Source organism: Amblyomma maculatum, chromosome 2 (genome assembly GCF_055883805.1).
Source record: "Amblyomma maculatum isolate TAMU_Amacu chromosome 2, ASM5588380v1, whole genome shotgun sequence".
Classification (NCBI taxonomy): Eukaryota; Metazoa; Arthropoda; class Arachnida; order Ixodida; family Ixodidae; genus Amblyomma; species Amblyomma maculatum.
In genome coordinates this window covers 1,987,540-2,012,910 of record NC_139345.1, presented here as the reverse complement: position 1 = coordinate 2,012,910, position 25,371 = coordinate 1,987,540, and the positions used below count along the sequence as shown (strand labels likewise).

At 44.1% G+C, this 25,371-nt stretch overlaps 1 protein-coding gene across 2 annotated transcripts; it reads right to left on the bottom strand.

Annotated features, from left to right (window-relative positions):
* Nucleotides 1-1,385: 1,385 nt before the first annotated feature.
* Nucleotides 1,386-17,940, bottom strand: Gyg (glycogenin 1). Of its 2 annotated transcripts, none has more exons than XM_084593059.1 (7): nucleotides 17,763-17,940; nucleotides 13,995-14,136; nucleotides 12,610-12,784; nucleotides 9,735-9,897; nucleotides 4,595-4,721; nucleotides 2,871-3,051; nucleotides 1,386-2,230 (listed from the first exon to the last, which is right to left on the bottom strand). In XM_084593059.1, exons 1-7 carry the CDS (start codon nucleotides 17,770-17,772, stop codon nucleotides 1,925-1,927), a joined length of 1,104 nt encoding a protein of 367 aa, XP_084449185.1. In that variant the 5' UTR covers nucleotides 17,773-17,940; the 3' UTR covers nucleotides 1,386-1,924. The 2 variants fall into 2 exon arrangements, with proteins under 2 accessions (XP_084449185.1, XP_084449184.1); XM_084593058.1 differs by lacking the exon at nucleotides 17,763-17,940 and adding an exon at nucleotides 15,610-16,160.
* Between the last annotated feature and the right edge of the window lie 7,431 nt (nucleotides 17,941-25,371).

The following is a 25,371-nucleotide window of genomic DNA, read 5'->3' as shown; positions in this document are numbered from 1 at the left end:
CATTTGAATGCACCTGATGGCGGTAGGTTATGAGGATTATGAGTTTAAAAGAGGATTAAAGGATTAAGGCAAATATGTCATAGCTATTCTCACACCATGGTCATGGTCACACCCAGCCATCAAGTGTGGCCGCTCCACAGGAACAAGTCTTGAGATCATAGTGGACACTTAGGCAAGTCGATGACTTGGTGCAACATTATTGAAACAGCCCAAAGATGTGGTAAGCAAACAAGTACATAGACAGGGCACTGACTGTTTTTTACATAAGCTGTGGTAATGTTTCAAGAAAAAAAGAAAACGAACATTCATTGTTTTGAGTGTGCACTTCTTTGCTTCTCCATGTCTCTGCATTAATGACATCTTAAGTACAAATCCAGTCTAGTCAAATTGCTGCAAAAATTGCTCAGGTCACAAAAATCAATAAAAAGGTTTTGCCTGAAATTGACTCCCAGAAATACGTATTTGATGCTTTGATATATTTAAAGGATAGTGTTCAAAGTGTACAGCACTTGCACTTACCTTGCCTTCATATGTTACATTAAGTATGCACATTTACATTACATAGTTCAGAATATACAAGTCTGTGAATCGTCATTCTTTTACTTCACCAGACGTATCAGCAAAGGACTCAGATTCTGTCCATTCTTGGGCTTACTTCCAACATATGCCACTTGTTGGCATCAGACAGATTTATTCAACGAGTTATTTTTGCAGCTTGAACACCCTCAGGTCGGCCATTCTCCACCAGCATGAAAATTATCTACATGCAAACTAGTTTCCACACCCTCCAAACGCATATGGTGATCCCTAGTCTCCACTGTAGCAGAACTCCAGCCCAGTAACTCTTACCAGAGCAGTTTCACATATGCCTTTTAGACACCCTCTCTCACACCACTGGCCACAGCAATGCATGGCAGAAGTTTTAAAGCCGGATGCACAGCCAGCCATATCACCATAGCCTTTTTCAGGCCAAATGCAGTATGTGTACGTTACCAACTGAATACATTGCAGCACAAAACATCTGGATTGCATGCATGGAACTGAACAGTGGTGCCAGTAAAAAAAACTGATCAATAGCAAGTGACATAAAAGTGGCATGTGAAATGCTCTGGTCAAGAGAGATGAGCACAAGCTTTTCCCAGGGGTTCAGAAAACGTAAACTTTCGTTTCGGTAGTTTTGGCACATACTACACAAATGCACGTCAACTTGTCAATGCCCCTTTTATGAAGATACTCAACCAAAACCTTCTGTAGACTTAAATTGTGCTTGATGTACCCAAATACACCCATTGTTTCGAATTTTAAGTGAACAGTAATATGCTACTCAAGTCTGTACTTTAAAATTGCTTACAGGAACTTTCAAAGAAAGAGACAACATGCAGACATCAGTGTATAATATATATTTCATTCGCCACAATTTAATATCCTAAAAGGAAGCAACAGTAAAGTCGGCCAAACGTGTACCAGCTTCAAAAAGTGCTCAGCTGACAATAGAGCTCAAAAGACCAGCTCCACAAGAAAAAAAAATTTCAAGTTTGTAAAAACTATACAGTATGAGTAGCAAAAATCACCTGTACACAGCAACAACCACTATGGTAAAGATCCAGGCAGTAAACTAAAGAAAAACATATTTAAATAGATAAAATAAGCAAAAAAACATTTTCACGGAGCTCAAACATGAGAGCATTAGTTACGAGTAGTTTGGCACAAAAAGAAATGGAAAGAAAAGTAGATCAGTTCGCATACAAAGGACCTACACTATAAAAGAAAAAAAAATAATCATGATGTACGACAGCTGTCAATGAGCAGAAAAGCGCACACAGCAATATTTCACAGTTGCAAAAAAAAATACTGGCTCCAGATGTCCTCTAAGTATGCAGATTATCAGATTTAATTTTCAGCATGCCCTCTGTGTGCCACGCATTCATTTCTTGCTCTGCTTCTTGGACTTTGACGAGGGTGCTTTGGGGGCTGCCACTGGTTTCTCAGCACTCTTTGCCAACTGGTGTGTGCCCTCAGCTATGGCGGGCTCGGCCGGTGGAATCATGGCAGAGTCCAGCTTCTTCTGGATGTTGGCAAATGCGTCCTCACCCATGTAGTCAATCTGACCCCGCTCCCAAGCATACTGCCGTGCCTCGGTGCCCCCGTAAACAGACTGGTCGGCCCCACTCCGCCGCAGCTCCTCAGCAGTCTTGATTGTCAGCTTAGACATCTCACCAGCAAGGCCAGCCTGAAAAAAAATGCACATTCTTTCATACTTCTTACCAGGACGAAAGAAACAATCATTATTACAGGGGCCTTGTTTATTTGAAAGTACTGCGAGTCCTACAGGAGTAGGTTTTATACAGCAGTTGATTAAAATCAAGCTTGCAACTGTAGTAAATAAAAAGGAAGATCTCAGAGCAATCGTATACAAACAATATATGTAAAAAGAGCAATAACAAATAAGACAATACATATGATTTTTTTTCTCAGCATATATAAACAGCTTTGTTGTCAACTATTATGATCTTTGCAGTACCACAATGCTACTTTCTGGGATCCAAATCCTAACCATTGATTTCTTTCAGCCTGCACACTAAAACCAGTCTTTTGAAACAATTACCTCTGAAAGACAGTAAAACAAATACACACACATGAGTTGTGCAGATCTGACATCGCTCTGATAAGATTATATTAAAACTCGTTTGTTCAGCAAGATCTGAGCACTTTATGAATTGCGAGCATCATTCAATAGCAGTAATACCAAGGCTAAGTAAGATCAGCCAACAAAAAAAATCGGGCTGCAGAACCTGGGTGCCGCGCACTGCATTTATTACATGTGCCATACATAATAGCAAAGTGTGCGTGCATGAACACAAGGAACTCACACATTCTGGGAACAGCTTGGGCTGCACATGCGTCATGAAAAGCTCCCACCAGAACTGCAGGTGGTCGAACATGTGCTGGCTGTCACCCTGGGGCTGGACGTGGCCAGTCAGCAGGTTGAATGTGTGGTGCCAAGGCTTGACAGGGCCGAGGAAGTGCACCACCTTTACATCCCTGCCAAACCTGCAGGCAGGAAGAAAATGCCCCTTAACTGAAGAGTTTTCACGCAACCAGAGTTTTCCCTAGTACCATAACAGGTACTCACATAACGAGAGTGTGGCCCAATTAGAAGATGCACAGTAAATAGAAAAATGCAAAATCTGTGATAATTTAACATTCAGATAATGAAAATTCAAGCGAAATCTGCAAGAACAAAAAAAAAATAAATCACGTCATGCTTCAAGCAAGGCTTAAAGGAGTAGGAATACCAAATTCTAGCTGTGTGTTCTGCCTTCCGAATGATATGCAGCACATTAGAAGCTAACTGCAAGAAAAAGTAAATAATATATGGTTGAATTTTTCTCGTGCTCTCTCTGGTTTGAAATGCCAAGCGACAACTGTGGCATCTGACAACTTTTGATCACACGAGAGGCACAGAAAAGCCAAGGCATGGCTGCTAATCTGTTCATATTAGTTCCTTGTACAAGCCTGACCAAGAGATAAAAAAAGCGAGCATTATATTGCAATCTCTTTACAACTCGTGTGACTCCAATTCATCTGTGACGTCACCGCAGTAATTCAGGAACTGCATCAGAAAAAAACGACTAGTATTTGGCTGGCTGACTTGAATTTCATACCTCGATTTTAATGTGAACCACTGTTTGTGTCTACTCCTTTAAGCACTGCTAATATCTGTTAATATCTACAGTATGCAATCTTGCTTTCAACATACATGCAAAGACCAAAAAGAAATGAACTAAGAATTGTATTCAAATTGCTTCCATCTAAATCAAAACATATTGGTACTGCCTATAAAAGGCTGCAGAGTATGTGAAAGAAAGAAATGAAACCAAGAGAATAGATTCAGTCTGTTTTGAATTGTGATCTTTGCCAGCAAAAGCAATATCCTCAAACACATAAATGAGGACTCATAAGGCAAAATATTTACTGATGCACTTTTTACATGCCAAGGAAATAGCGGTCGGCTGTTTTAGACAATGTTTCATAGATATGTATATGCCCCCATCAGAGGGAGGGTATGTTTCTTTAAATTGAAAATAGGTAGTCCGTTCTCAGCTCCATAGAAATCATGGGGTCACGAAAAAGGTGTGGTTTGACGGCACAGTGAATTCTTCAACTTGCATTAGACAGTGGTGCAGAGAGTGATGTCTGCAGTGATAAGAATGCTTTTCTCAATGGGTTATAGTAATTACAAAATTCAAACGACAGAGACAATGAAGAGAATCATTATCCAGCAAAATAAAGGTTGTCTCTTCACTCTTCACATGCCTGTATGCTTCAAGGCATGTTATAATTGCAGGTATTTTTGAGTATTTCCATGAAATGTGTAATTGTTAAAATAAAGATCATACTTCTGTGACTTTTTAAACAGGATTTATAGCAGTTTTTTACAGCACAGCATGCAGTCAACAGCTAAGAAATTGTGGTGCAGAAGCCAAGGGGTTAACTGAACGTTAGTTTCCAAATATTCAAATACTATTCAAACCTGGAACAGCAATCAATACTGGCAAACCTAGTACAAGTAAGGTCACCAGGGCATACTTACTGTTTGTATGCAGGAAGGTAGGTATAGGACACGTTTGAGTTCATGTTATAAATAAACGAAAGATGGCGGTTGATGTCCTTTGTTGCCCAGTCATGGAAGTACAGATTCAACAGGCCTTGGTCACCACCTGCAATGCAAAGCAGATGGCACCCCCAATATTGAACACCTTTCAATGTCATTTTTTGTTCACCTAAATCTACCACCCCAAGGTCGAAAAACCCAATGGCCTCAAAGTTTGGGAAAATGTGGTCACATATATGTTATAGGTAAAATTATTTTCAGTCTAAAAAATTCAAGAACACTAGCAGTAATTCAGTATAGCAAAATACGATTTTAAAGTTTAGCAGATTTTAAATTTGACGAGCTTCAATGGGTTGAAAGTGTGAGACTTGCAGACAAAGCATGTATTCGAAATGGTGACATAATTTCCAATAAAAGCAGTGACAGTGTTTTTGGTTCTCTACAGCGTTAAGTGCCATGTAGGATGCCATGTGATGACGACGCTAGGTTCCCAGCGCAGTTACCCTTACTCGAAGGAAAAAAAGAATGCCACAAAAAGTGAAGCCCTCTTCAAGCTGCTTGCAGTATTCAAAGAGACATCTGCCGTGGGCCCAAGCAACATTGCATAAACCCGGCCATTAATGACATCTGTCTGAGCATCTCAAAGCTACTTTAAGGCTGCGAGAAAGAGCCTGGACATAGTTGCAAGCATATTCGGCAATCATATGTTTACCCCGTCGGGGTGGCGCAGTGGTTACGGCGCTCGGCTACTGTTCCCAAGGACGCGGGATCGAATCCCGGCCTCGGCGGCAACTTTTCAATGGAGGCGAAAAGCAAGGCGCCCGTGTGCTGTGCGATGTCAGTGCATGTTAAAGAACCCCAGGTGGTCGAAATTTCCGGAGTCCTCCACTACGACGTCTCTCATAGCCTGAGTTGCTTTGGGACGTTAAACTCCACAAACCAAACCAAACCAATCATATGTTTACTGCAAATGCAGGCAAAAAGATTAGAAGGGCACTTATGCTTCGCCTTAAGAGTAGCAATGACAGCACCTTTAAGCCCGCCTTTTCATTCCTCAAAGTTTTGGCACATAGTGGCTGGCGCAAAGTTTGACAAAGTAGTAAACGTCTTAACCACCTAACGGACATTTTATATATGAAATTGTCTTCCACAAGGCCACCGCTTCAGCCATTTAGTATCTATACCATGCAGCCTGCTGAAGAAATATTGGTTTTGAAAGAACCTTACTTGCTGCAAGCTGGACACAGTAATAAAACCCACACAATGAGCAGGACTAGAAAGGAGCCAGAAATGACAGTCTGCTTGTGACGAGCCACAATCCGCTAGGAAGTTAGTCGGCTTGCTTATGGGTAAAGAAAGGCACAGTATCCGTCTCACTTCTCTGTGGACACCTGCATTTATCTGAGGTACATATGTCGCCGGCCGAGTTCATAGCCTTGTTGCGAACTAGCCTCCAACTTGACTAGCAGGTGGAAAAACAACTGCATCACAGTTTTTGTACTATGTGCCCGCTTTGTTTAACACGTTTTTCCGACACAATGATCTCAACATGCTACCACGTAAAATAGTAACGAAATTCTACAGTAACAAAAGCAGGAAGGTGTATTTAATGCTACTGAATAAAATGTGCACATGAAAATCGCTAGCGTAGTTAATTATAAAAAGAAACTCAAACATGAGCTCAGAGAAATGACAAAGTTAAGTAAACTGCTCTCAACTTAACCTGTTGCAAAAGGCATACTTATGCTCCCCATAGACTTAATTTGAAGCAGCTGACAGCAATCCAAAAAATGAAAATACACAAGGATTCAAGATTTGAACTTTTAAGACTAATAATGATTAGAGCTTTGCCTCCAGAGCTTAGATGCACACTACGATAGGATCTATGGCACAATAATCCAGTGCCTGCGATAAATGGAAATGTAAATTCACTTTGAAGATGCGACAGAGGTATTTAGAATGCTGGAAACAAGCGAATACAGCTGATCCCGGATATACCGAAGTTCAATGGGATGGTGATTTGCTTCAATATATTGTTACGGACGACAAGGAAGAAGAAGCGGGCAGTGGCGCGGGCAGGAGCGCTTGCGCTAGGCCCGCGAACATTCATTAAACGTCATCTACCATCGTCATCGGTCATGTTCTGTCTCCTGTCTTCGTCGGCTTGCCGCTTCGTAACATTTGGTTGGAGGTGTGGCGTACGGCATCCCCATCCTCGCCTTGGAGCATCGACGCCATCTTCAAGCCGGGACCATCACCGAGGGTCTAGGGACATGGCCGAGAAGCTTCGCCCCAGCCCTTCAAGCCCAGACCTGAACAACTACCACCGCCCAGCCCCCAACCCGGACCTGAAGACAAGGAGAACAGACATACCGATCAGAACCGAGATGATGGACCCGAAAGACCCGAATGACCCGAAGGAACCGATGGACACGAACACGCAACCCCCGCCCAAGCTGCCCGCCGTGACCTCGAGCCATCGGTCCCATGGACTCTGGTGACGGATGGTTGACAGCTCCAAGGGAGGCGGATCACCCACGCATCAGACATCGTACCGGCAAGCCGTTCTATTCTTCCTTCTTCCTCTTCTTCTTCAAGCATCCAGACACGCCCATCATCATGCCATGAAATCATTAACATCGCTAAACTTCCTCGTCCACGATCGGGACGATCGCTCGGTGGCCCCGGGTCATGTTACGGACGACAAGGAAGAAGAAGCGGGCAGTGGCGCGGGCAGGAGCGCTCGCGCTAGGCCCGCGAACATTCATTAAACGTCATCTACCATCGTCATCGGTCATGTTCTGTCTCCTGTCTTCATCGGCTTGCCGCTTCGTAACAATATCAATACAGTAGAACCCCTTTATAGTAAAGTCACTGGGACTAGCAAAAATCTTTACTAGTACATCAGGGTCATTATATCAGTTTTAGGCGATGACATGATCCTGAAGATGCTGTCTGGTAGTTAAAGGGCCACTTACTGAACACATCTTGTTCCTTAATGAAAAAACACTCTGATATAGCTTCCATCTCTTTCTTATCATCTCTTCATGCAATTTTTTTTCAGCTACAAACATTTTTTACATCTAGTGGAAGTACCTCTTAAGCATGAGGACGTGGCTACGAATACAACCAAGTTTGATTTCATGTGAAAATCAAAGCCTTGCATGAACATGGTGTCACTTTTTGCTGTTTCTGTCTTAAAAAGCAATAAATGATAAACGCACGTGGCAGTCAAAGGCTGCAAGACCGCACACGCTGCACCTCCACTTCTTGCCTCCGCTGTCTCATGCTTTGTGCTGCAAAGTGCTACGAATGTTCGCCCGTTTCTTCCCCCTTCCCCATTTCTTGGCGCACTTTTACTCTCCCTTACTTTCTGAACAGACCGCACCGCCTCCTTTCCATGTTTGTAGACAGCTTTACTTTTTTTTTTCCTATGTACTGCGTGCTTTTCCTCACGGCTCCAAGGCCTTCGTAAAATAGTCTTCTCCTGAAAGCTGCTGAGCCTGGTGGTAAAGCCACTTAAAAGGACAATTGGTGTTATTTTTGTTTTGAAATGCAAAAAATTATTTTCCTCATGATTCTAGGTAGTGCGTGGACAGCGATGTCATATCACCGGAGTCTTCGCCGCGGCCAGAACTTAACCAAAAACGTCTTTACTATAAAGGGGGAAAAATGTACAGTTGTCTATGGAAGATGAACTGGGACTTCAGCTTGACTTTACTATATCAGAGTTTTACTATATCGAACTTTACTATAGTGGGGTTCTATACTTAAATGTACACATTATGTGAGCGAATAGCATTACAGATTCAGAAGTAAAAGTATAATGTAGTGCTCCAAAGAGATGTTACGCCAGCAGGTGTACTAGCAGTACTCTGCTCGCTATACTCGGGGACACGTTTTCTTGGCAATGGGCGCAAAGGTAGGGAGGCGGGGCGTCTTTAAACGTGTCACTCCGCCATGTAATTCAACCGCACTGCTTTCGGTTTGCATGGACGTTGAAGATCATTTTCTTCGTTTCCTTCGACAGCCAACGTCTCTTGAACTTGACTCTAATCTTGTTTGGTGAAAACGCTTCCAACCCTTGCGGAGTAGACGACCAGAACAACCGGAATTACCCGAACAAGCGGCTGTCGCCATCTTGTTTGTAAAGTCTGGGAGTCTCGAAAACCTGCGACAGACATCAGACGAGAAAACCCGGTGGGACCAAGAAAAGTGCTTTGGGCATAACAGCTTCATTTCGGAAAATTGGTTCCGTGATAAAAAATATACCGTGAATAACTAGCACTATGATTTCTATTTGTTTTTGCAGAAATTGCTCACATAACTAGGAACTATATTCAGCTGCGCAGGAAGATTATGCGTTTCGGCTCCGTAGCTTTGGCTCCATTGCCAAGAAAAAGTGTCCCGAGTATAGGCCTAGTCTGCTTCGCATCGACCTAGCTTTGCTAAATAGCCATTGCCTTGTTTAAGAGGCTTAACTGTATTAAGGCGATAGCCTTTAATGGTTCATGCTCGCAGATCGTCTCCATCCATCCATCCGTAATGCTTTCATTACGTGGGAGGCGGTAGCTGGCCGAACACTAACTAGACATAGGGCTTCTAATTACATGTGGCAGGAGCTGCCAACTCTGGCCACTCCTTTCATATGGGAGGGTGATATCAGAATCAGCCTGCCAATACCCTTGTATTCACGTTATCCCTAGGCCACGCAGGCACGTTCATATGGCTTGTTATATATTTGCTGGTAGGTTACGCTATCGCGTCATCGCGAAGATGGGAGTGCCGTAGTTTCGGACCACCGCGCGATAGAGGCTTTCGCCTCATCGCAGTTTAGTGACCCAAAGTGCCCCCTAGAATTTTTTACCAGTGCACCACAAGAATAATTTTTGACCAAGTGCAGCCAGTTTTTTGCAACGCCTCTGGCAACAAGGTAAGCAAAGCAAGCCTCTGTTAAACGTCACCATATGGCCAATGTTTTACCAAATGCTAGCTTCCCCAAAATGCTGCAGAGTTGCTCGAAAAATGGCACACCACAAGATCAAAGATCACTGCCAGTCGCCTGCAACGCTCCTTCCATGAAGCAAGACACTTTTATGCAACACAGAAAGCAACTTGCCATCAAAGCTGCCATGCTCTCCAGCAAACTTCACAAGCGCATTGTAGGTGGATTCCGAGGGAACAAAGACAAACACTCCCGAGTTGAAGCAGTCAGGCCAACCGACATCTGGGACAGCCGAGAGTTCTTCCCTGTGAAACAGCTCATCACAGTTTTGGAGTACCTAAAGAAAATTGAGACAAATGGACAGTTATAGTTAGGAGAGTTTCAAATTGGGCTAGTTGGTGGTTGTTATTCCTGTGCATTGTTGCGCTTACGTAGGAACTGGGACACAATCGGAGACGACACAGAACAGATGTGCGCAAACTATCAACTGCAGGTTTATTTCCGAGTGCATGTATGTATAGGCATTGTCAAAACAAAAAACAAAATTAAAACATAAAACAAAAATTCCGCGATCACATCGTCAAGGCAACATATCTTTTAACGTTCTGTCCAGCATTAAAGAACATGCCTTATCCTTCTGGCTTGGCTGCTTGTTATTATATTTCCAAAAATTCTTTTTCTTGATTAGAAAGCTCGATAGAAGGTACGCTTACACATGGCCCTTCTTTTCCTGATTGTATGCAGTATGCTTCCCACAGTTCTCTGATTAGTTTCTCCCTTGAACTGAGCAGTATTGCTGTCTGCCGATAGTTAGGTGTGCATTCTTTTTGGCATCTGGCGCAGTGAGCTGCCAGATTTCCCGGTGAGTTGACTACCGTATGACTCTGCCCATTCAAAGCTGATCAAACGAAATATTGCCATGTCATGTTTAGAGCAGGCCATAAAGAAATCATGTAGCCACAAGATGCAAGAAAGCTTCCATTTGCAGGCAACACGGCTGAGAAAAGCAGGCTATCCGACACCATTGCTCGTTTCAGTGGCGGAAAAAATAATGAGAAGGCCAGTACGAATAAGGGACCAAGACAATGTCAAAGAAAAGAAGAGGCCAGTGGTTATCCCATACGTCCATGCACTTTCCCACAACCTGAAAAAGGTTGCACAAAGACACGACGTAAAAGTCGTTTTTTCCGCACCCAAAAAATTGAAAGCTATGTGCGCGAAAGTAAATGAAGAATGCAGAGCCGAGAAAGAGGAGTCATGTGGCGTCAAACACGAGACAAAGTTCGTGGAATGCCGCGAAGGTGTAGTATATAAGATACCGCTATCATGCGGGCGGACGTATGTTGGCCAGACCGGTAGGTGCGTCAATGAGAGGCTCAGAGAACATAGGCGCAACTGCGGTCTTGTCAACTCACCGGGAAATCTGGCAGCTCACTGCGCCAGATGCCAAAAAGAATGCACACCTAACTATCGGCAGACAGCAATACTGCTCAGTTCAAGGGAGAAACTAATCAGAGAACTGTGGGAAGCATACTGCATACGATCAGGAAAAGAAGGGCCATGTGTAAGCGTACCTTCTATCGAGCTTTCTAATCAAGAAAAAGAATTTTTGGAAATATAATAACAAGCAGCCAAGTCAGAAGGATAAGGCATGTTCTTTAATGCTGGACAGAACGTTAAAAGATATGTTGCCTTGACGATGTGGTCGCGGAATTTTTGTTTTATGTTTTAATTTTGTTTTTTGTTTTGACAATGCCTATACATACATGCACTCAGAAATAAACCTGCAGTTGATAGTTTGCGCACATCTGTTCTGTGTCGTCTCCGATTGTGTCCCAGTTCCTACGTAAGCGCAACAATGCACAGGAAGGACAGTTATAGATCGAAGCACCTGGACATGACTCATGAATTGGCTTCACAATAAACTAGTACGACTAAGGTTTAAAGCAATGCTTCACAAGCTTCATAAGGAAAACCGTAGCTATCAAACTAGCATTTAGGAGGGATGTGACATTTCCTTTGGATACTGTAATTAGGGATCAAAGCTCCCTTTGTTTTTTCTTGCTACCATTCAACTGCATTTCTAGCTATCCTTTCCCAGTATTTTTTAGTTCCAGCTCAGGTGCTTAACATTTTCTTGCCCACACAAAAATGGTAGTTTTTGGGTGGCTAAACAGATACATTTTTGCATTTAATAGCACATGTTTGTTTGTTTAAGAAGAGGAAATTCTTCAATATAATGCTACTCTCACTCACCATTTCTTTTCAAGAGGATATAAAGAAAAAATTCACATTTATTTTACACAGCTAAAGCAACAAAAATTTTTTTTTTAGAAGTGATTTTTACATTAAGTCAGTAAATTATGCACAGAATCCAGAGTTTTGTGAAAAGATGGAGTATCTGTATTCACGCTAACAATCAGGTTTCCAGAACATAACTAACCACCTCTTTTGCAGGTAAAGGATATTGTAAGGCTACTGCATCAGTAACAGCAAGCACTCAAGCTTGCGAACATCTTACAAAAATCCAAGAGAGCATACAAAAAGGGTCTTAACAATGTACACAATAATGGGCAGTGTAAAAGAGTAATATTACTTCTGCAGCAGTTCCCTAGACTTTTTTTCTTCCTCTTCACAAGCTGCCTCAATATCTCAATATCTTGACTACTATGCAGTTGGTTGCTATGTTAAGAAAGGAACTGCATACAAGTTGCAGTAAAAACTGGTAGACAACAAATGAATGTAGGCAGTGCAGGCATGACCTACTTGCATATGGCACAAACTGTGCATGCTAAGTGGTAGGTGCATTCTTGGCACCTGCTGCCACCCATCGCTAGCACCTTTCACCAGCATGAATTGCACATGTACACGAGAAGCTGCTGGTATGCCATCAACCAGCAGAGCTCAAGGGAGGGCAGAGGAGGAGAGGCACATATGCATGACACAGCCATGTGAAAAACATGGATTGCCAAGTAACTAATACCAGCCTGAAAGCAAGCATCACTGGTAATCAGTTTTCTGCGTTCTCACACAAGAACAGTCAGCTTACCAATGTGTCTGCATCCATGAAAACACACTTCTTGAACTGCACCAGCCGCCAACAGTGCAACTTTGTGAATGTAACACCCAACTCGGGCCTATTGAGTAAGGCAAGGTTGGCTGGGTCTCGACTATCCATCAGGTTCACCTCTTCCACGAGGTCGAATGCCTGCGACAGCAGTGACCTACAAAGGAACAAACACATTATAGTAGGGGAGACAGTGCACTCAAATGAACATCATGAGCCAAACTATAAGGCATAGCAGTGGATGATGAAATCTGTCGTGGTAATATGCGCAGTAATACAACCTAGAGCTCCATGCTACCTTAGACAGCCAATTTGCCATTTTCAAGCTAACTACAGAAAATTGGAAGACATAATTTGCCCTGCTAAAAAAAAGTAGCAAACTTCCTTCCTTAGAACTTAATTTGTTTAGTGCTGTCAAATATCTGGTGCCTTAAAGGAAAAATACTATTTTTCGTAGCATTAAAACTGCTGCAGCAAAAAAAAAAAAAAAAAAAAAAAAGAAAAACCCCTAATTGCCAGATATGTATTTTGCATCACATCAGCAGAATTTGTCAATTTAAGTGGAATTTAAAAATATGTTATAAACGGACAGTGCAGCTATGCACACCACCTTGTCATCATTTTCCCATGTATTCTATTATGCATACATCACAGTAGTAATGAAACTACTGCTATGACATTTTATAGTGCTGAAGAAATATTTTACAAGATTTACACAGTAAAAGCATCCCATTTCCTGTTGCAAAAATACTCTCCCTCAGTACGAAAAGTGTTACAATGAGGCACCACAAGTACACTATTTTAATTATTTCAACAAAAACTAGCATAAAATCTGCTTATTTGGTATCCTTCAAAGGGCATACATATTCACCCTCCATTAATGTGCCTTCATAATGTCAAGTAGCTGAGGAAACTCTTTGCCCACTGCCAGTAATGAAAACTTGCTGTACCTTGTACATTGCAAGAGTAGTAAAGCATGTCAATGCGCTGAGCCTCATGGAATGAAAAAAACAAGCACAAAACAAACTGCCTTGTCACTCACTGATATTTTCTGGGATGCATAAATAATAGTTTTATTAAAAGCACGAAGAGCAAAACGAAGCCCCAGTGATTAGATAAGTCATAATTTTTTACGCTCACCCTCACAAAATCCTTACAGTGACGTTTAACTAAGCTCAGATAAACTTTGCTGCCCTGAAAAAGCACAGACATCTGTAACATATTCAGCAGAGCAAGAAAAGGGCAATACTAAGAACTTTGCAGAAAAAATAGAGTGATCTCTCTATACGAAAGTTTATCCTGTTACCCCTCATTTCCATGTGTACTACAAAGCCCATCCACACTGCAGTAAGCACAGCATTAGTCACCTCATTTGTGGAGTGACTGTGTTAGTGATGAGAATGACGAGCTGCCGAGAGGTGTGCACCCTCTTGAGGGAGTACGCCAGCACAAGGGCACCCAGCGAGTAGGTATCATCCGTTGCCAAGGTGACAAAGGCTTCATCGGTCACTGCACAAAGTATCCACACAGAGATAATTAAAATATAGCCCCCACTGCCAACATTAACTTTTCATTCCCAGCAGTAGCAGCACTGACAGGCAGAATTTGTACAAAGAACAGGGGTGGGAGCAGGCTCGAGCATTTTGGAGCAGCTTTGGGATATAGATAGATGGCATTGAAGGGTAGCTTTTCCATCCTACAGCTTTTTCACTTTATTGCCTTCTGACAATAGTTCATCATTCTTTGCTTGAGCAATGCTAGGGCTTATCTTTATTATTTTGGCGATAGACTCCATATGCCTTTCAAACACTGTTAAGAGGCTTCCTAGTGGTTGACAGCCTTGGCGTACCAACCCATAACGCTTCAATATGGTTTTGTCTGCCCTAGGCCTGGCAAGCTTGTCACTGACAAAGAGGCTCGATGGTGTAGTACCTGCTTGTTTTCACAGCAGAACCATTAAAATAATTCATGCGGTCTTTGAAGTCGGATAAGTTTCCTTCCTAACGGCTCAGAGTAATTTTCGCTACCTGCTTTGCTTTCTGATCTCTCCTCTCCATTGGCAATTCAAAAGGCTGAGAGGAGGTGCTGTCACATGCACAGTGCATTTTTTTCTTGCAGTTATCCCCAATCGCCGGTAGCTCATACTAAATTTAATTGCGAACAAATATTTATTATGCTTGATGCTTCCTTCCCTTACAAAAATTTTTTATATTAAACCCAGTGCAAGATGCGTTATATCTTCGTCACTGGTTCAATAGCATTGTTCCCATGTTCTGCTAAATTTGATGGCAGGACATCAAAACAGCGAGTCGGAAGCAGTTTTGGAGCAATATTGCATTTTGGAGCAGGCCGGAGCAGGGAAAGCAGTTTGGAGTAGAATGGAGCAATTGGAGCAGCCCTTCCACTCCTGAAAGATTAGGAAAGGAACCTGGTTCCAGATCAGTTTTTTTCGTATTACGCAGTGCAGATTTCTGCACAAATCAAGAATTGGTACTGGCATGAACATAAAGTATGCTGCACCTGCCCCACTACAACGGGTGCTTGTGCAGTTTCAGCAGCATCACTGCAGTTGAAATTACTGCGAGCACAGAAAAAAGTAGTAACCAAACTTTAGAATCTGCACTTCACACGGGGCAGATTTAGACGAGAAAAAATAAATTCCATGTAATACATACAGCATGATCACTAACGCGAACCCCTGTTGCTTTGAAATCAAGCAAATCGTGCCACTGAATTTGGCGCGCAAACCTCGACATTTAGTTACAGTAACCAGATTCAACGCAATCCACCCACGTTTAATTACATTTTTCAGCTGCCGTCTTATACTGGATTGACAACAGCAAAAGAAAAAAAAAAATGCCCCACGTGGAACACGCACCGAACCAACCAGAGATGCATTTGGTAAAGGCAACGACCCGTGCAAGCAGTGCAAACGACGGATGCCGCAAGCTCGTTTCAGCGAGTGCTCAGACTTAGCCTCACCCTTGCCAGCGTCGCCGCTCTCCTTCTCATAGGCGGCCGAGTCGAATCGCATGGGTGAACAGTCGGCAGCGGCTGACAGGCCGGTAGAAATGTTTAACGTGTCCATGGCATCGACGTTATACAAGTTAGCAAGGCGTGTCTGCGTCAGCACGCTACGCTGAGGCACGTTATCGGCACCGCGCGCCCGTTCGGTAACCAAGACTTTCCAGCCCGGGCTACTCGAGACCGTTGATCGCTAGGTAGGCGTGTCACGACAGTGCGAGGCTCCTATTCTCAGCAAAGACAATGCCGTGAAGCGGCCGCACAGGATGTGACAAGCTGTCAAGGTCGATGCCTCTACGCGGCAAGGTCGAATTTATGCCAGACTGCCGCTCTGTTCCCTCCAGTTACGCTGTAAATGCGAGCACGATGGCCACACAGCGTTGGCAGATCGCACTAGACGACTGCGAACATTTTTTTCGAGACTCAAATTTCAACAGTTCCACACAAATGCCGTAGCGCCAGGCACCAACCACAGCAAACTCGCCCACTTGCACGTCTGCACGAGTTTACCTCCGCCATGCGGTACTGAATTAAACCGAGTCTAAACAAATAGCTTCCCTTACACAACTATTTTGCGAACATAAGTCAATTAAATAGCATTTTATGCTTTTTAGTATAAAACTTAAATGGTCTTCTTCCTCACCGTTACACAAAAGAAATTTGAATTTTTTGGAAGAAACGAAACCAAAACTGAGCCATGGCGAGCGCTGTGAAGGGCTATAAGTTTTAATAGAAATATCTCCATATGTGAAGACCGTTAAACAATTTGGAAAAGGTGGTGTTAGAGCCGAATAAACGCGATAAGTCAAGCTTCCCAACTATGTACATTAATACGGCCACGTCTAGTTCCCCGCAGCAGCGACGGCCAAAGAATCCGGGGAGTGAATCGTCTGGCTAGGTGTAAATATAGCCGGCGTGGCGGAGTGAGATAGGTATCGCACCGGGTAGAGGCCGACTCTGCGACATATCTCGAGTCTTTGTTCGCTCGTTTGCATTCAAGGGTCTGGCGCCTCGAGTTGCACATATGCGGAATGCGCGTATATGCGTGCGGCCTATTGTTTCGAATTCGGCTGCGCTACACTTGCGGTATCAAACGGAAGGCTTTCCACTGGAACATATTAAGATAATTAATTACTCATTTGTTATCCATTTATACAACGGTAATGAATAAACGCTGCCAATTTAATTTGTTAAGCTTTCAATTGGTCAAACAGCGCGAAACCTCATAGCTTATTAACGAAACAAATCTGACAACCATTCGTAGCTATTCGATTATAGGTACTATATAAAGAAGTCACAGCTGTTGACCAGGAGTGTGTCTAGACTTTACGATACGCGAGTGACATAACGCGTAACTGAAAACGACTTGGGTGTTATGCACACAATAACTATGTGTGTTCTGAACGGCGCACGAAACGAAAATACTTTCGACCAGAAATACTACAGTGCTTGGCTGTCGTCCAAAAACCTTTTACCTTTACAAGCGTTGCGCGAAGGTGCGCAGTGGGATTTTCTTTCCTTGCTAGAAAAATAAACAAGTAGAAGCAGCCGTCAAACAAATTCGTTAGTGTGAAGAAGCGTACAGACTTTAGCAGTGATTCAAACGCAAATCGTGGCACAGAGCTTTAAAGTTGCGCTGAATTTAAGTATGACTGCTTTACACTAGCATGTACTGCGAACCTCGAGAAATGTCCGGTTAACGAACTCGGCGGCCTAAATTGGGTACAAGTGAAACCAAGCCCTAAGCTGAAAGTAGTGTACGCGCGCCTGCCGCGCAATTTGTCCCATCTTTCGCCTAACGAACTTGGTCGAAATTAGCCCCAAACTAGCAACGAGGCATCTGCAGAAGGAAACTTCTGAGGCCTGTATTAACGTGACTGCAACAAAAGCAGAACGCGACAGACACATGCCAAAAACAAACAAAAAAATCGAGCTCATAAAAGGCGCTATCGTGTTACACTCGCTGAAAACTCTATTTTGGTGCGTAGTGCAGACGACAGCTTTCGTAACCGTAGCGAAGAAAAGCATGGAATGGGAACGGGATTCAGTCCTCGGCAGTCGAAATAAATGAGTAGAAATCACCCACCAATGACACGCCCCACCAAACTTACCGCGTTCCATCGCTGCTACTTCGTTCCGCGCCGATAAATGCGGCGGTCGTCAGCGGATCTTTCTGTGAGGGAACGGCCGCGCGGGACGGGTCAAGAGATGAGATGAATCGAGTCAATGAGGTTCGGCGCATGCGCTACCCTGAGGAGGGGCGTGAGACTGTCGCCGGCCGACAAAGCGCTTCGCTTGTTCGCTTGTTCCGAAACTAACTCTATGGATGGGATAGGGCACTGACAACTGTAACTGTGGAAACAAAGTTCTGAGGGCGCCACATTGGTTCTTTTGGGTGGAAAAAGGCGCGTAGTTTGAACTGCTTTCGAAGGCACAAAAATGAAAGCCTCGGCAGGTTCTGAATTTGCGCTTAGAAGCTTGGCGCTATCAACCCATGTTGAATCTTCACGCTTTGTATAAACAAAGAGAAAGTTTGCTGGATGAAGTTGCCTGATGAGAGATTGCACGAAAAAAGTTCTAAGGATTTCAGCAGTTCCGACATGCCACACCACGAACTTCCGGTGAAAATTTTGGTGACAAAATATCCAATAGCATTCCCTTTCAACTTCAGAAGGCTAGCGAGCCAATATTGCTGCTTTAATTAAGACGCTAATTTAGAACGTTTTCTCGTAATAGTAAAGTCGCCGACACGTCTTTGGCGCTCTCCGGAGTGCATTTATGAATATCGGCGTTACCTGGGCGAGCCGGACCGTAGCTTTTAAAGACAAGATGATTTAAACGCAATTCATGAAAATAATGATAAGGTTTCGTTTCGAGCCCTAGCCCACTCATATATGTCTCAAGTGTGTCGCAGGTGTGCACGGACATTGTGTCGACTGAGTTTTTTCATCCGTAAGAATCTTCTCGAGTTTTTCGCGTCCTAAAATAGCCTACTTCTCCTTCATAGAACTTATATCATATGAGAGCGTGGGGTGTTCTCATCGATCAGTGCTCAGTTATGAAAGCCAAGAAGAAAGCGGCTCTCGATCATAAAAAGCATCTGTGTGAAACCTTTTCGAGACATCTGTTTTGAACGGCCGCCAAAGAGTTTCCGCTTTTTTAGTATACTGTAATAGAGTAAATTACAGTATAGTAAAGGCATATTCCACTCTACTACTATTTACATGACACCGTGCGGTGGCTAAAAAAGTGCACTGATTCTTCAGATGGTTTCTCTCTTACAAGTCATGGACTTGTGCAGGGACAAGGGAATCAAGGACAAAGATTCTGCGCGAAGTGGGTCTAACCACAACAAGGGAAGATGACTTTTCTAAATGGCTCACCGACAACGCTAAGAGCGGGAGCCTGCTCCGGTTCCTCACGGAAAACCATTTACATGAGTTTATATAATATGTCTTATGGCAAGTTTGCGTACAAAAAAAAAAAAAAAAAAAAAAGTCATGTTCCCATGGTTCCCCAGTTTTTCAAGACGAAATTAAGACTCACACGTGAAGGACTCAAAGCAACGGATATTATACCCAGCTAGCCACGAAATTCTGTTTAATACTTCATGTTTCAGCCGGTAAAATACCGTACGATTCGATTAAGCCTGGCACAGACCATCCGTAGAAAGCGCTATGCGGTCTTGTGCGGCCCGTTTGTGCGTACGTGTGTCGGGCCTCGTTGTAACCTCCACGCTCCCTTCCTGGAATTGGACGACTCACCACCTGGACATCGTTTCGAGCATGTCCCCCCTTAATCTCCCCATCCGCTCTCCTTCCCGGCTGAGGTCCCTTGGACAACAATAGGGGAGCGGGGGTCAGCCATGGTATGCGGAAACGGCTTTCTCGAGCGTCAGTAGCGAAAAATGCGGGAGGGAGGTCCGAGTTCAACGCCCCGCTCGAGAGGAGAAGCATGTCCAAAGGAGAAGAAAAGGTGTCCTATCAAGGGCATGCAGGGGGACCGGCAAAGGGGCGGAGGCTGCTTTTCCCGGTGCTCCTCACCAGCGCCCTGCAAAGCAGCCGTGAGCCTCGGACTGCGCGGAGTAGGAAGTAGCAGAGAGAAACCGAACTACATATGATGTGGACGAGTGTGCACCGTCGAAAGATGGTGCTCTTGCTACTGGTCGTCGCAACAGCAATCGCAGGCGCCGCCGCGGAATCAGTGGCTTTCAAGGATTGCGGTAAGTGAAGATAACCGCGTGCTTTAAAGCGTGTATGCAGGATTGAAGAGGCGGGAACAGACAGGAATAGCATTCGTCCGCGGCAAGATGAGGAGTTTTAGAAGGGGTACCCTATCGTTTAGGGAAATAGGTTAAGCGGGTTGCGAGTTCGCATGTCCAGAGTGACTAGCGGACCTCTCGCCTATTCATCGCAGCACTCCGCGCGTGCGCATTGTTGTCCCGCTATTAAGTATTATCCCCCTAACCAGTTGGGTACCAAGACCACTGCAGTGTTTTCTGGTGCGCACTAGATTATTTCGCGTTTTGTCTGGTACACAACTCGCGCTGTGCTTTCGAGCGCCTGATGTATCGACGACTGTACGCTTGCTCTATCATCTTCCAGACGAGCCACGTGACATGAGCAAGTACCTATTTCCGGCAGAAGCCGCGTGTAAGACCAACGGCAAGCTTTCGTGTTCTGCGAAGTTTAACTTAGTTCGAAGCCAACTATTATGATTACGATTACTCCCGTATATAGCCAAAGTGTATAAGTCAGACCCATGGCACATGACTTTCAAATGAGCTTTGACAAAAGTGACGTGCGTAAGTCAGCGTACCATCAAAGTTTTATTAGTTCTTTGGAAATAAATGAGTACAGCGGGAGCCCAGCTTGCCGCGGCGAACTGCGCGTCTCGCTGACTGCTGATGCAATCCATTTCAATAACACTTTCCGAGGATTCGGTTTTTGGTGGTGTCTTTAGCACGTCGGATCGGCTGCTCGACCAAAAGTAGGTTAACAGTCCGCTGAACTGACTTATCGCATTATCTGGGGAAATTTTATATGCGTTGTTGCGCAATCATAGTTTATCAATGTTTCCCCCTTTTTGCCTTCTCTGGCTTGCGCAGTTCGAACACCTTTCGTGAACACAGTGTCGCCGATATTTAAAACAAAGATATTAGCAGAGCTAGTGCTCGTGAATAGAAACAGATGTGCACGCAGAGGTAGGAATGCCGATAAAGAATACGTTCGCAAGGGTGTGTGCATGCCTACGATTGCACTGCCAGGCATTGTACTCAATTGCGTGCTCTCTGCCGTTTGTTCTTTAGTACTGCTAATATTTTAATAACCTCCTTACTCAGTCAGTTTTGCACGACGTTACTGCGGGTGGCGCACAACGAATAAGCCAAACTGTAGTAGCTACGTCAGTATATGTAATAAACGCCATTTAACACCAATCGAATTTTGATGCAGACCAAATAAACGGCCACCCGTTCATCCTGATGCGACGCCAGTACACGTTAAACAAGCATACAGATCGCTGAAAATAACTGGGAACCTTCGTCAAGGGCGACTTAAATCCCTTCACATTTTCCTTTACGTTCAGTGAGGCTAACAGTGCATGCAGGACACGATGACTACACAGGCCTCTTAATTATCACGCCGTTCCCTTTAGAGCTGTTAAAGCATGCACCAACAAGCCCGTCAGAATTCCCTCTTGAAATATATTAATGCATATGTAATCTTAGGCGACTCCCGCTGCAAAAAGAAATTCCGTCAAAATGACGCACACGCGCGCGTGCACGAACACTCATACATACATACATACATACATACATACATACATACATACATACATACATACATACATACATACATACATACATACATACATACATACATACATACATACATACATACATACATACATACATACATACATACATACATACATACATACATACATACATACATACATACATACATACATACATACATACATACATACATACATACATACATACATACAGTTTAGTCGTTCAGTCGTGTCCGACTCTTCGTGACCCTATGGACCATGTCACGCCACGCTTTCCGGTCTCTCACTATCTTCCTAACATCACATAACTTCATCTTCAGTGCCTCGAGGATGCCATCTAACCAACGCGTTCGCTGCCTACCCCTTCTCCGGCGACCCTCAACCTTTCCCAACATCAAATCTTTCTCCAGCGACTCCTCTCTTCTCATCAGATGACCAAAGTAGCTGAGCTTTAACTTTAAAATTTGACCCTCCAATGAGCAGTCAGGGTTTATGGTCGAGCACCTCCACCAAGAGATGTTACGGGAGATATTCACAGTACTACAGTTGTCTACACCACTGAGGATGATCCCAGCACAGCACTAGCACAGCACAACCCTCGTCTGCGTCTCCTTCTTCTGGGAGTCAGTCACACTTCTTTTTCGTCAGCACGGCCAGCGAATACCGCTCAGTAACAATATCGACTGAACATACATACATACATACATACATACATACATACATACATACATACATACATACATACATACATACATACATACATACATACATACATACATACGTACATACATACATACATACATACATACATACATACATACATACATACATACATACATACATACATACATACATACATACATACATACATACATACATACATACATACGTACATACGTACATACGTACATACATACATACATACATACATACATACATACATACATACATACATACATACATACATACATACATACATACATACATGTATGCATGCATAGATACAGATATACTACGTATACAAACCGGGTGTCCCAGTTATTTGAATGGGGGAAAAAAATATTGAAGATAAACCAGGGGAATCAATTGAACAACTGCCAGGTGCCTTGCGCACCACAGGCAATTTTTTGTTTTGTAGTTACTTAGTTTATTATGCTAATTTTTCTACTTCGCTTAAGGCCATAAATGTGAATTGGAAAGTTGGAGAGCGCCTTCAAAAGCCCCCAAACCAATAATTGCGATAAAGAAAGCGTCGCGTGTATCTTTTTTTTTTTTTCCGTGCCCAAAGAAAGCCCACGAAATACAAATCAAATCACGTGACTATAGCGCAACCGCGCGCCAGGATTGTGGTGCTCTCAGTCGTGGTTTGAGTGGACGAAATAAGCTGCGGTCGTCGGCGTAGGTGGTTTCTTCACCCGCGTCAGCCAGCCGGCGCACTTGATGCTGCAGGTAGAAGAAACCACGTGTGGCAAGCTCGCTCCAAGTTCCAACCATCGCAGCCTGCCGCTGCAACGGGGCCGTCGAGTCATGGCTGCAGCTGATTTCGTTCGCTCAAATCATGACTGAGAGCACCACAATCATGGCGCTCAAATCCACTAGTTGGACGACCACGAGCATGGTGGTGGTAGAAACATTTATCGCCAAGATTACAAAGGATGGGGGCGCAGCCCCCTAAATGGAATTTGAGAGCCCCCTCCATGTACGGTATCAAAGAAAAGCCCCCGCCAGTAATGATCTGCGCTGGTCCTGATCGTAGGGTAGGTGCTCCCAATATAGGGTTACCTCTGGTGAAGGAGGATGTGAGAATGAGGGGCAGGTGAGTATAGTGTGTAGGAAGTTACCAGGTTTGCCACAGAGCTTGCAAGAAGGAAACTGATCAGAAAAGTGGGCGTATAGAAGGATGGGGTGTGGGGTTTTGCGCGTTTGTAGCTTGCGCCAATGGGCAGCTTGTTATTGTGAGAGTCGGGGTAGGGGGTGCATAAGTTCTTCTATTTTCGCGGTAGTAGTTAAGGATGTCACGAAATGACAGCAGGCACTGCCCGGCATCCCCGGCCTTTCCTCCCCAGCCTGGAAAATGAGACCTCGGGCCGGGGAGTGAGCCTCCTCATTACCGGAAAGGCCCGCATGTGGGGGTGTCTAAATAAGGGTGACAAATTGTCAAGGTGCCAAAAACGCAAAATGCGGTAGGTGTTGGGAGATATTAAACTATTGGAAAAGGTAAGGATAGCCGTTTTATAGAATCCGAGATGATTTTCGTGGCGGACGTGGATATGGCGTGGATGTTGTGGCTAACGCAATGGCTGCCTCCTCCGCCTCTGTTGCAGAATCGGTGAGAATTGAGCAAGCAGAGAGAAGTACTGCATGATTGTCTGTAAGTGCTAGTACGTAATTACGATGAGCGTTTGTATAAGTGACCGCATCTACATATATGCTACATTATATTCTCCATATATTGCCTGTGTGGCTAGCGCCCTGGCTGTTCTACGTTTCCTGTCCCGTTCTGGGTCCATGTTTTTAGGCAGGAAGGGAGGGGGGGGGGGGGGGGGGTACCAAAAATTTGGAGCGAATTGCAGGAGGTAATGGGGTGCCTGCAGATGGGTGTCCTATTGGGGGATGCGTGCAGAGAAGAGAAAGTGCGCGACCTGCTGGTGTATGCAAAAGGCGTGGATTCACGGAGTTCTTCATACGTATTATGGGCCCCAAGCTTGAGTAAGCGGGGTGCAGAGGTGCTGGGAGGAAGGCGCAGGGCTGTTTTTGTGCAAGTGCGGAGTAAAGCGTTTACTCGATCGCGCTCCTTGGAAGAGCGTATGCGGATAGTAACGTATGCTTGAGTTAGGCGAAGTGTATATTTCTTTCATGAAGGCCTGTTTTCCGATGGGCTACACGACGGTTGAGCCGTGTAGTTTGTTGAGCATGAGTCTGGAAAGGTTTTATTACATCCCCATGGGCTCCATGGGAGTAGAGAGTCATTCCTAGAACTCTGATTTGAATTACAAAGGGAATCGGTCGTGTACCGAGTGTCAGAGTGATATGTGGGCTATCAGATGAGTGGATTTGGGTCGGTAGAGGAAGAGCTGAGATTTGGACGGTGAGCAGGATAGGCCTCTCTCCTTCGCAGATGTCAATAGTGTTGAGGGCTGTTTGGAGGTGGGTCTCTATGGTGGCGTCACTGTCTCGGCATGCCCAGACAGTGATGCCATCCGCATAGAGAGCGATATGTATCTCTGGAATTTCAGAAAGTTGTTTGGGGAGATGAATAAGAGCAATATTAAAGAGTGTAGGTGAAATGAGCTTGCTGTGTGGCCTGCGATATGTGTCAACGAGATACCGCGAGTGACAGATACTGTACCTTTTCTTTCCTGTAAACCAATATAGAACGCCGGTGAACTTTGATGCTTTCTCTGGTTGTGTTTGACAAGGGGCGCGCGACGTACGTGTGCAGCAGCAATGCTCAGACTTTCGCATTTCTCCACTGCAGATTCTGCAGTGCTCCCGGAATTGTTTTGAGGATATTCTTTCTGAAGAACGTGTTAAATACGGTTTCGTCTATGGGTTTTATAATTTAGCGTCCCAAAGCGACTTCGGCCACCTGGGTTCTTGAAAGGAAAATTCCGGGGGTACTTTGACGATCTAAACGGTGCGCAGAGGCGAAAGCCCGTTGCGCAATTGTGACGTCATTGCGCGTTTGCAGTTGTGGTTACTAGATGTTGGTTGAGGTTTGCGCATGAAGACACTGCTCATGCGCAGTGTATGCGTTGAAGGTGTCTTACGACTAATTAACACCATTAACTAATAAACAAAATGACTATAATCAACTAATTTGATTATCATTGTATAATTAAGTAATCAACATTGCCTAATTAACTAATTATCGTTTACTAATGTTTATACACCTGATACTACATCATTGATTGATTAACGATC

Bases quoted from the DNA above. Each gene is read 5' to 3' on its own strand.
- Gyg (XM_084593058.1), bottom strand. From the start codon at position 15,715: ATGGACACGTTAAACATTTCTACCGGCCTGTCAGCCGCTGCCGACTGT. The intron at 9,898-12,609 runs GTAAGCTGACTG...AATTTTCTTTAG, and splicing joins TCATGGATGCAGACACATTG to GTACTCCAAAACTGTGATGA. The intron at 2,231-2,870 runs GTGAGTTCCTTG...ATTTTTTTTCAG, and splicing joins CCAAGCTGTTCCCAGAATGT to GCTGGCCTTGCTGGTGAGAT.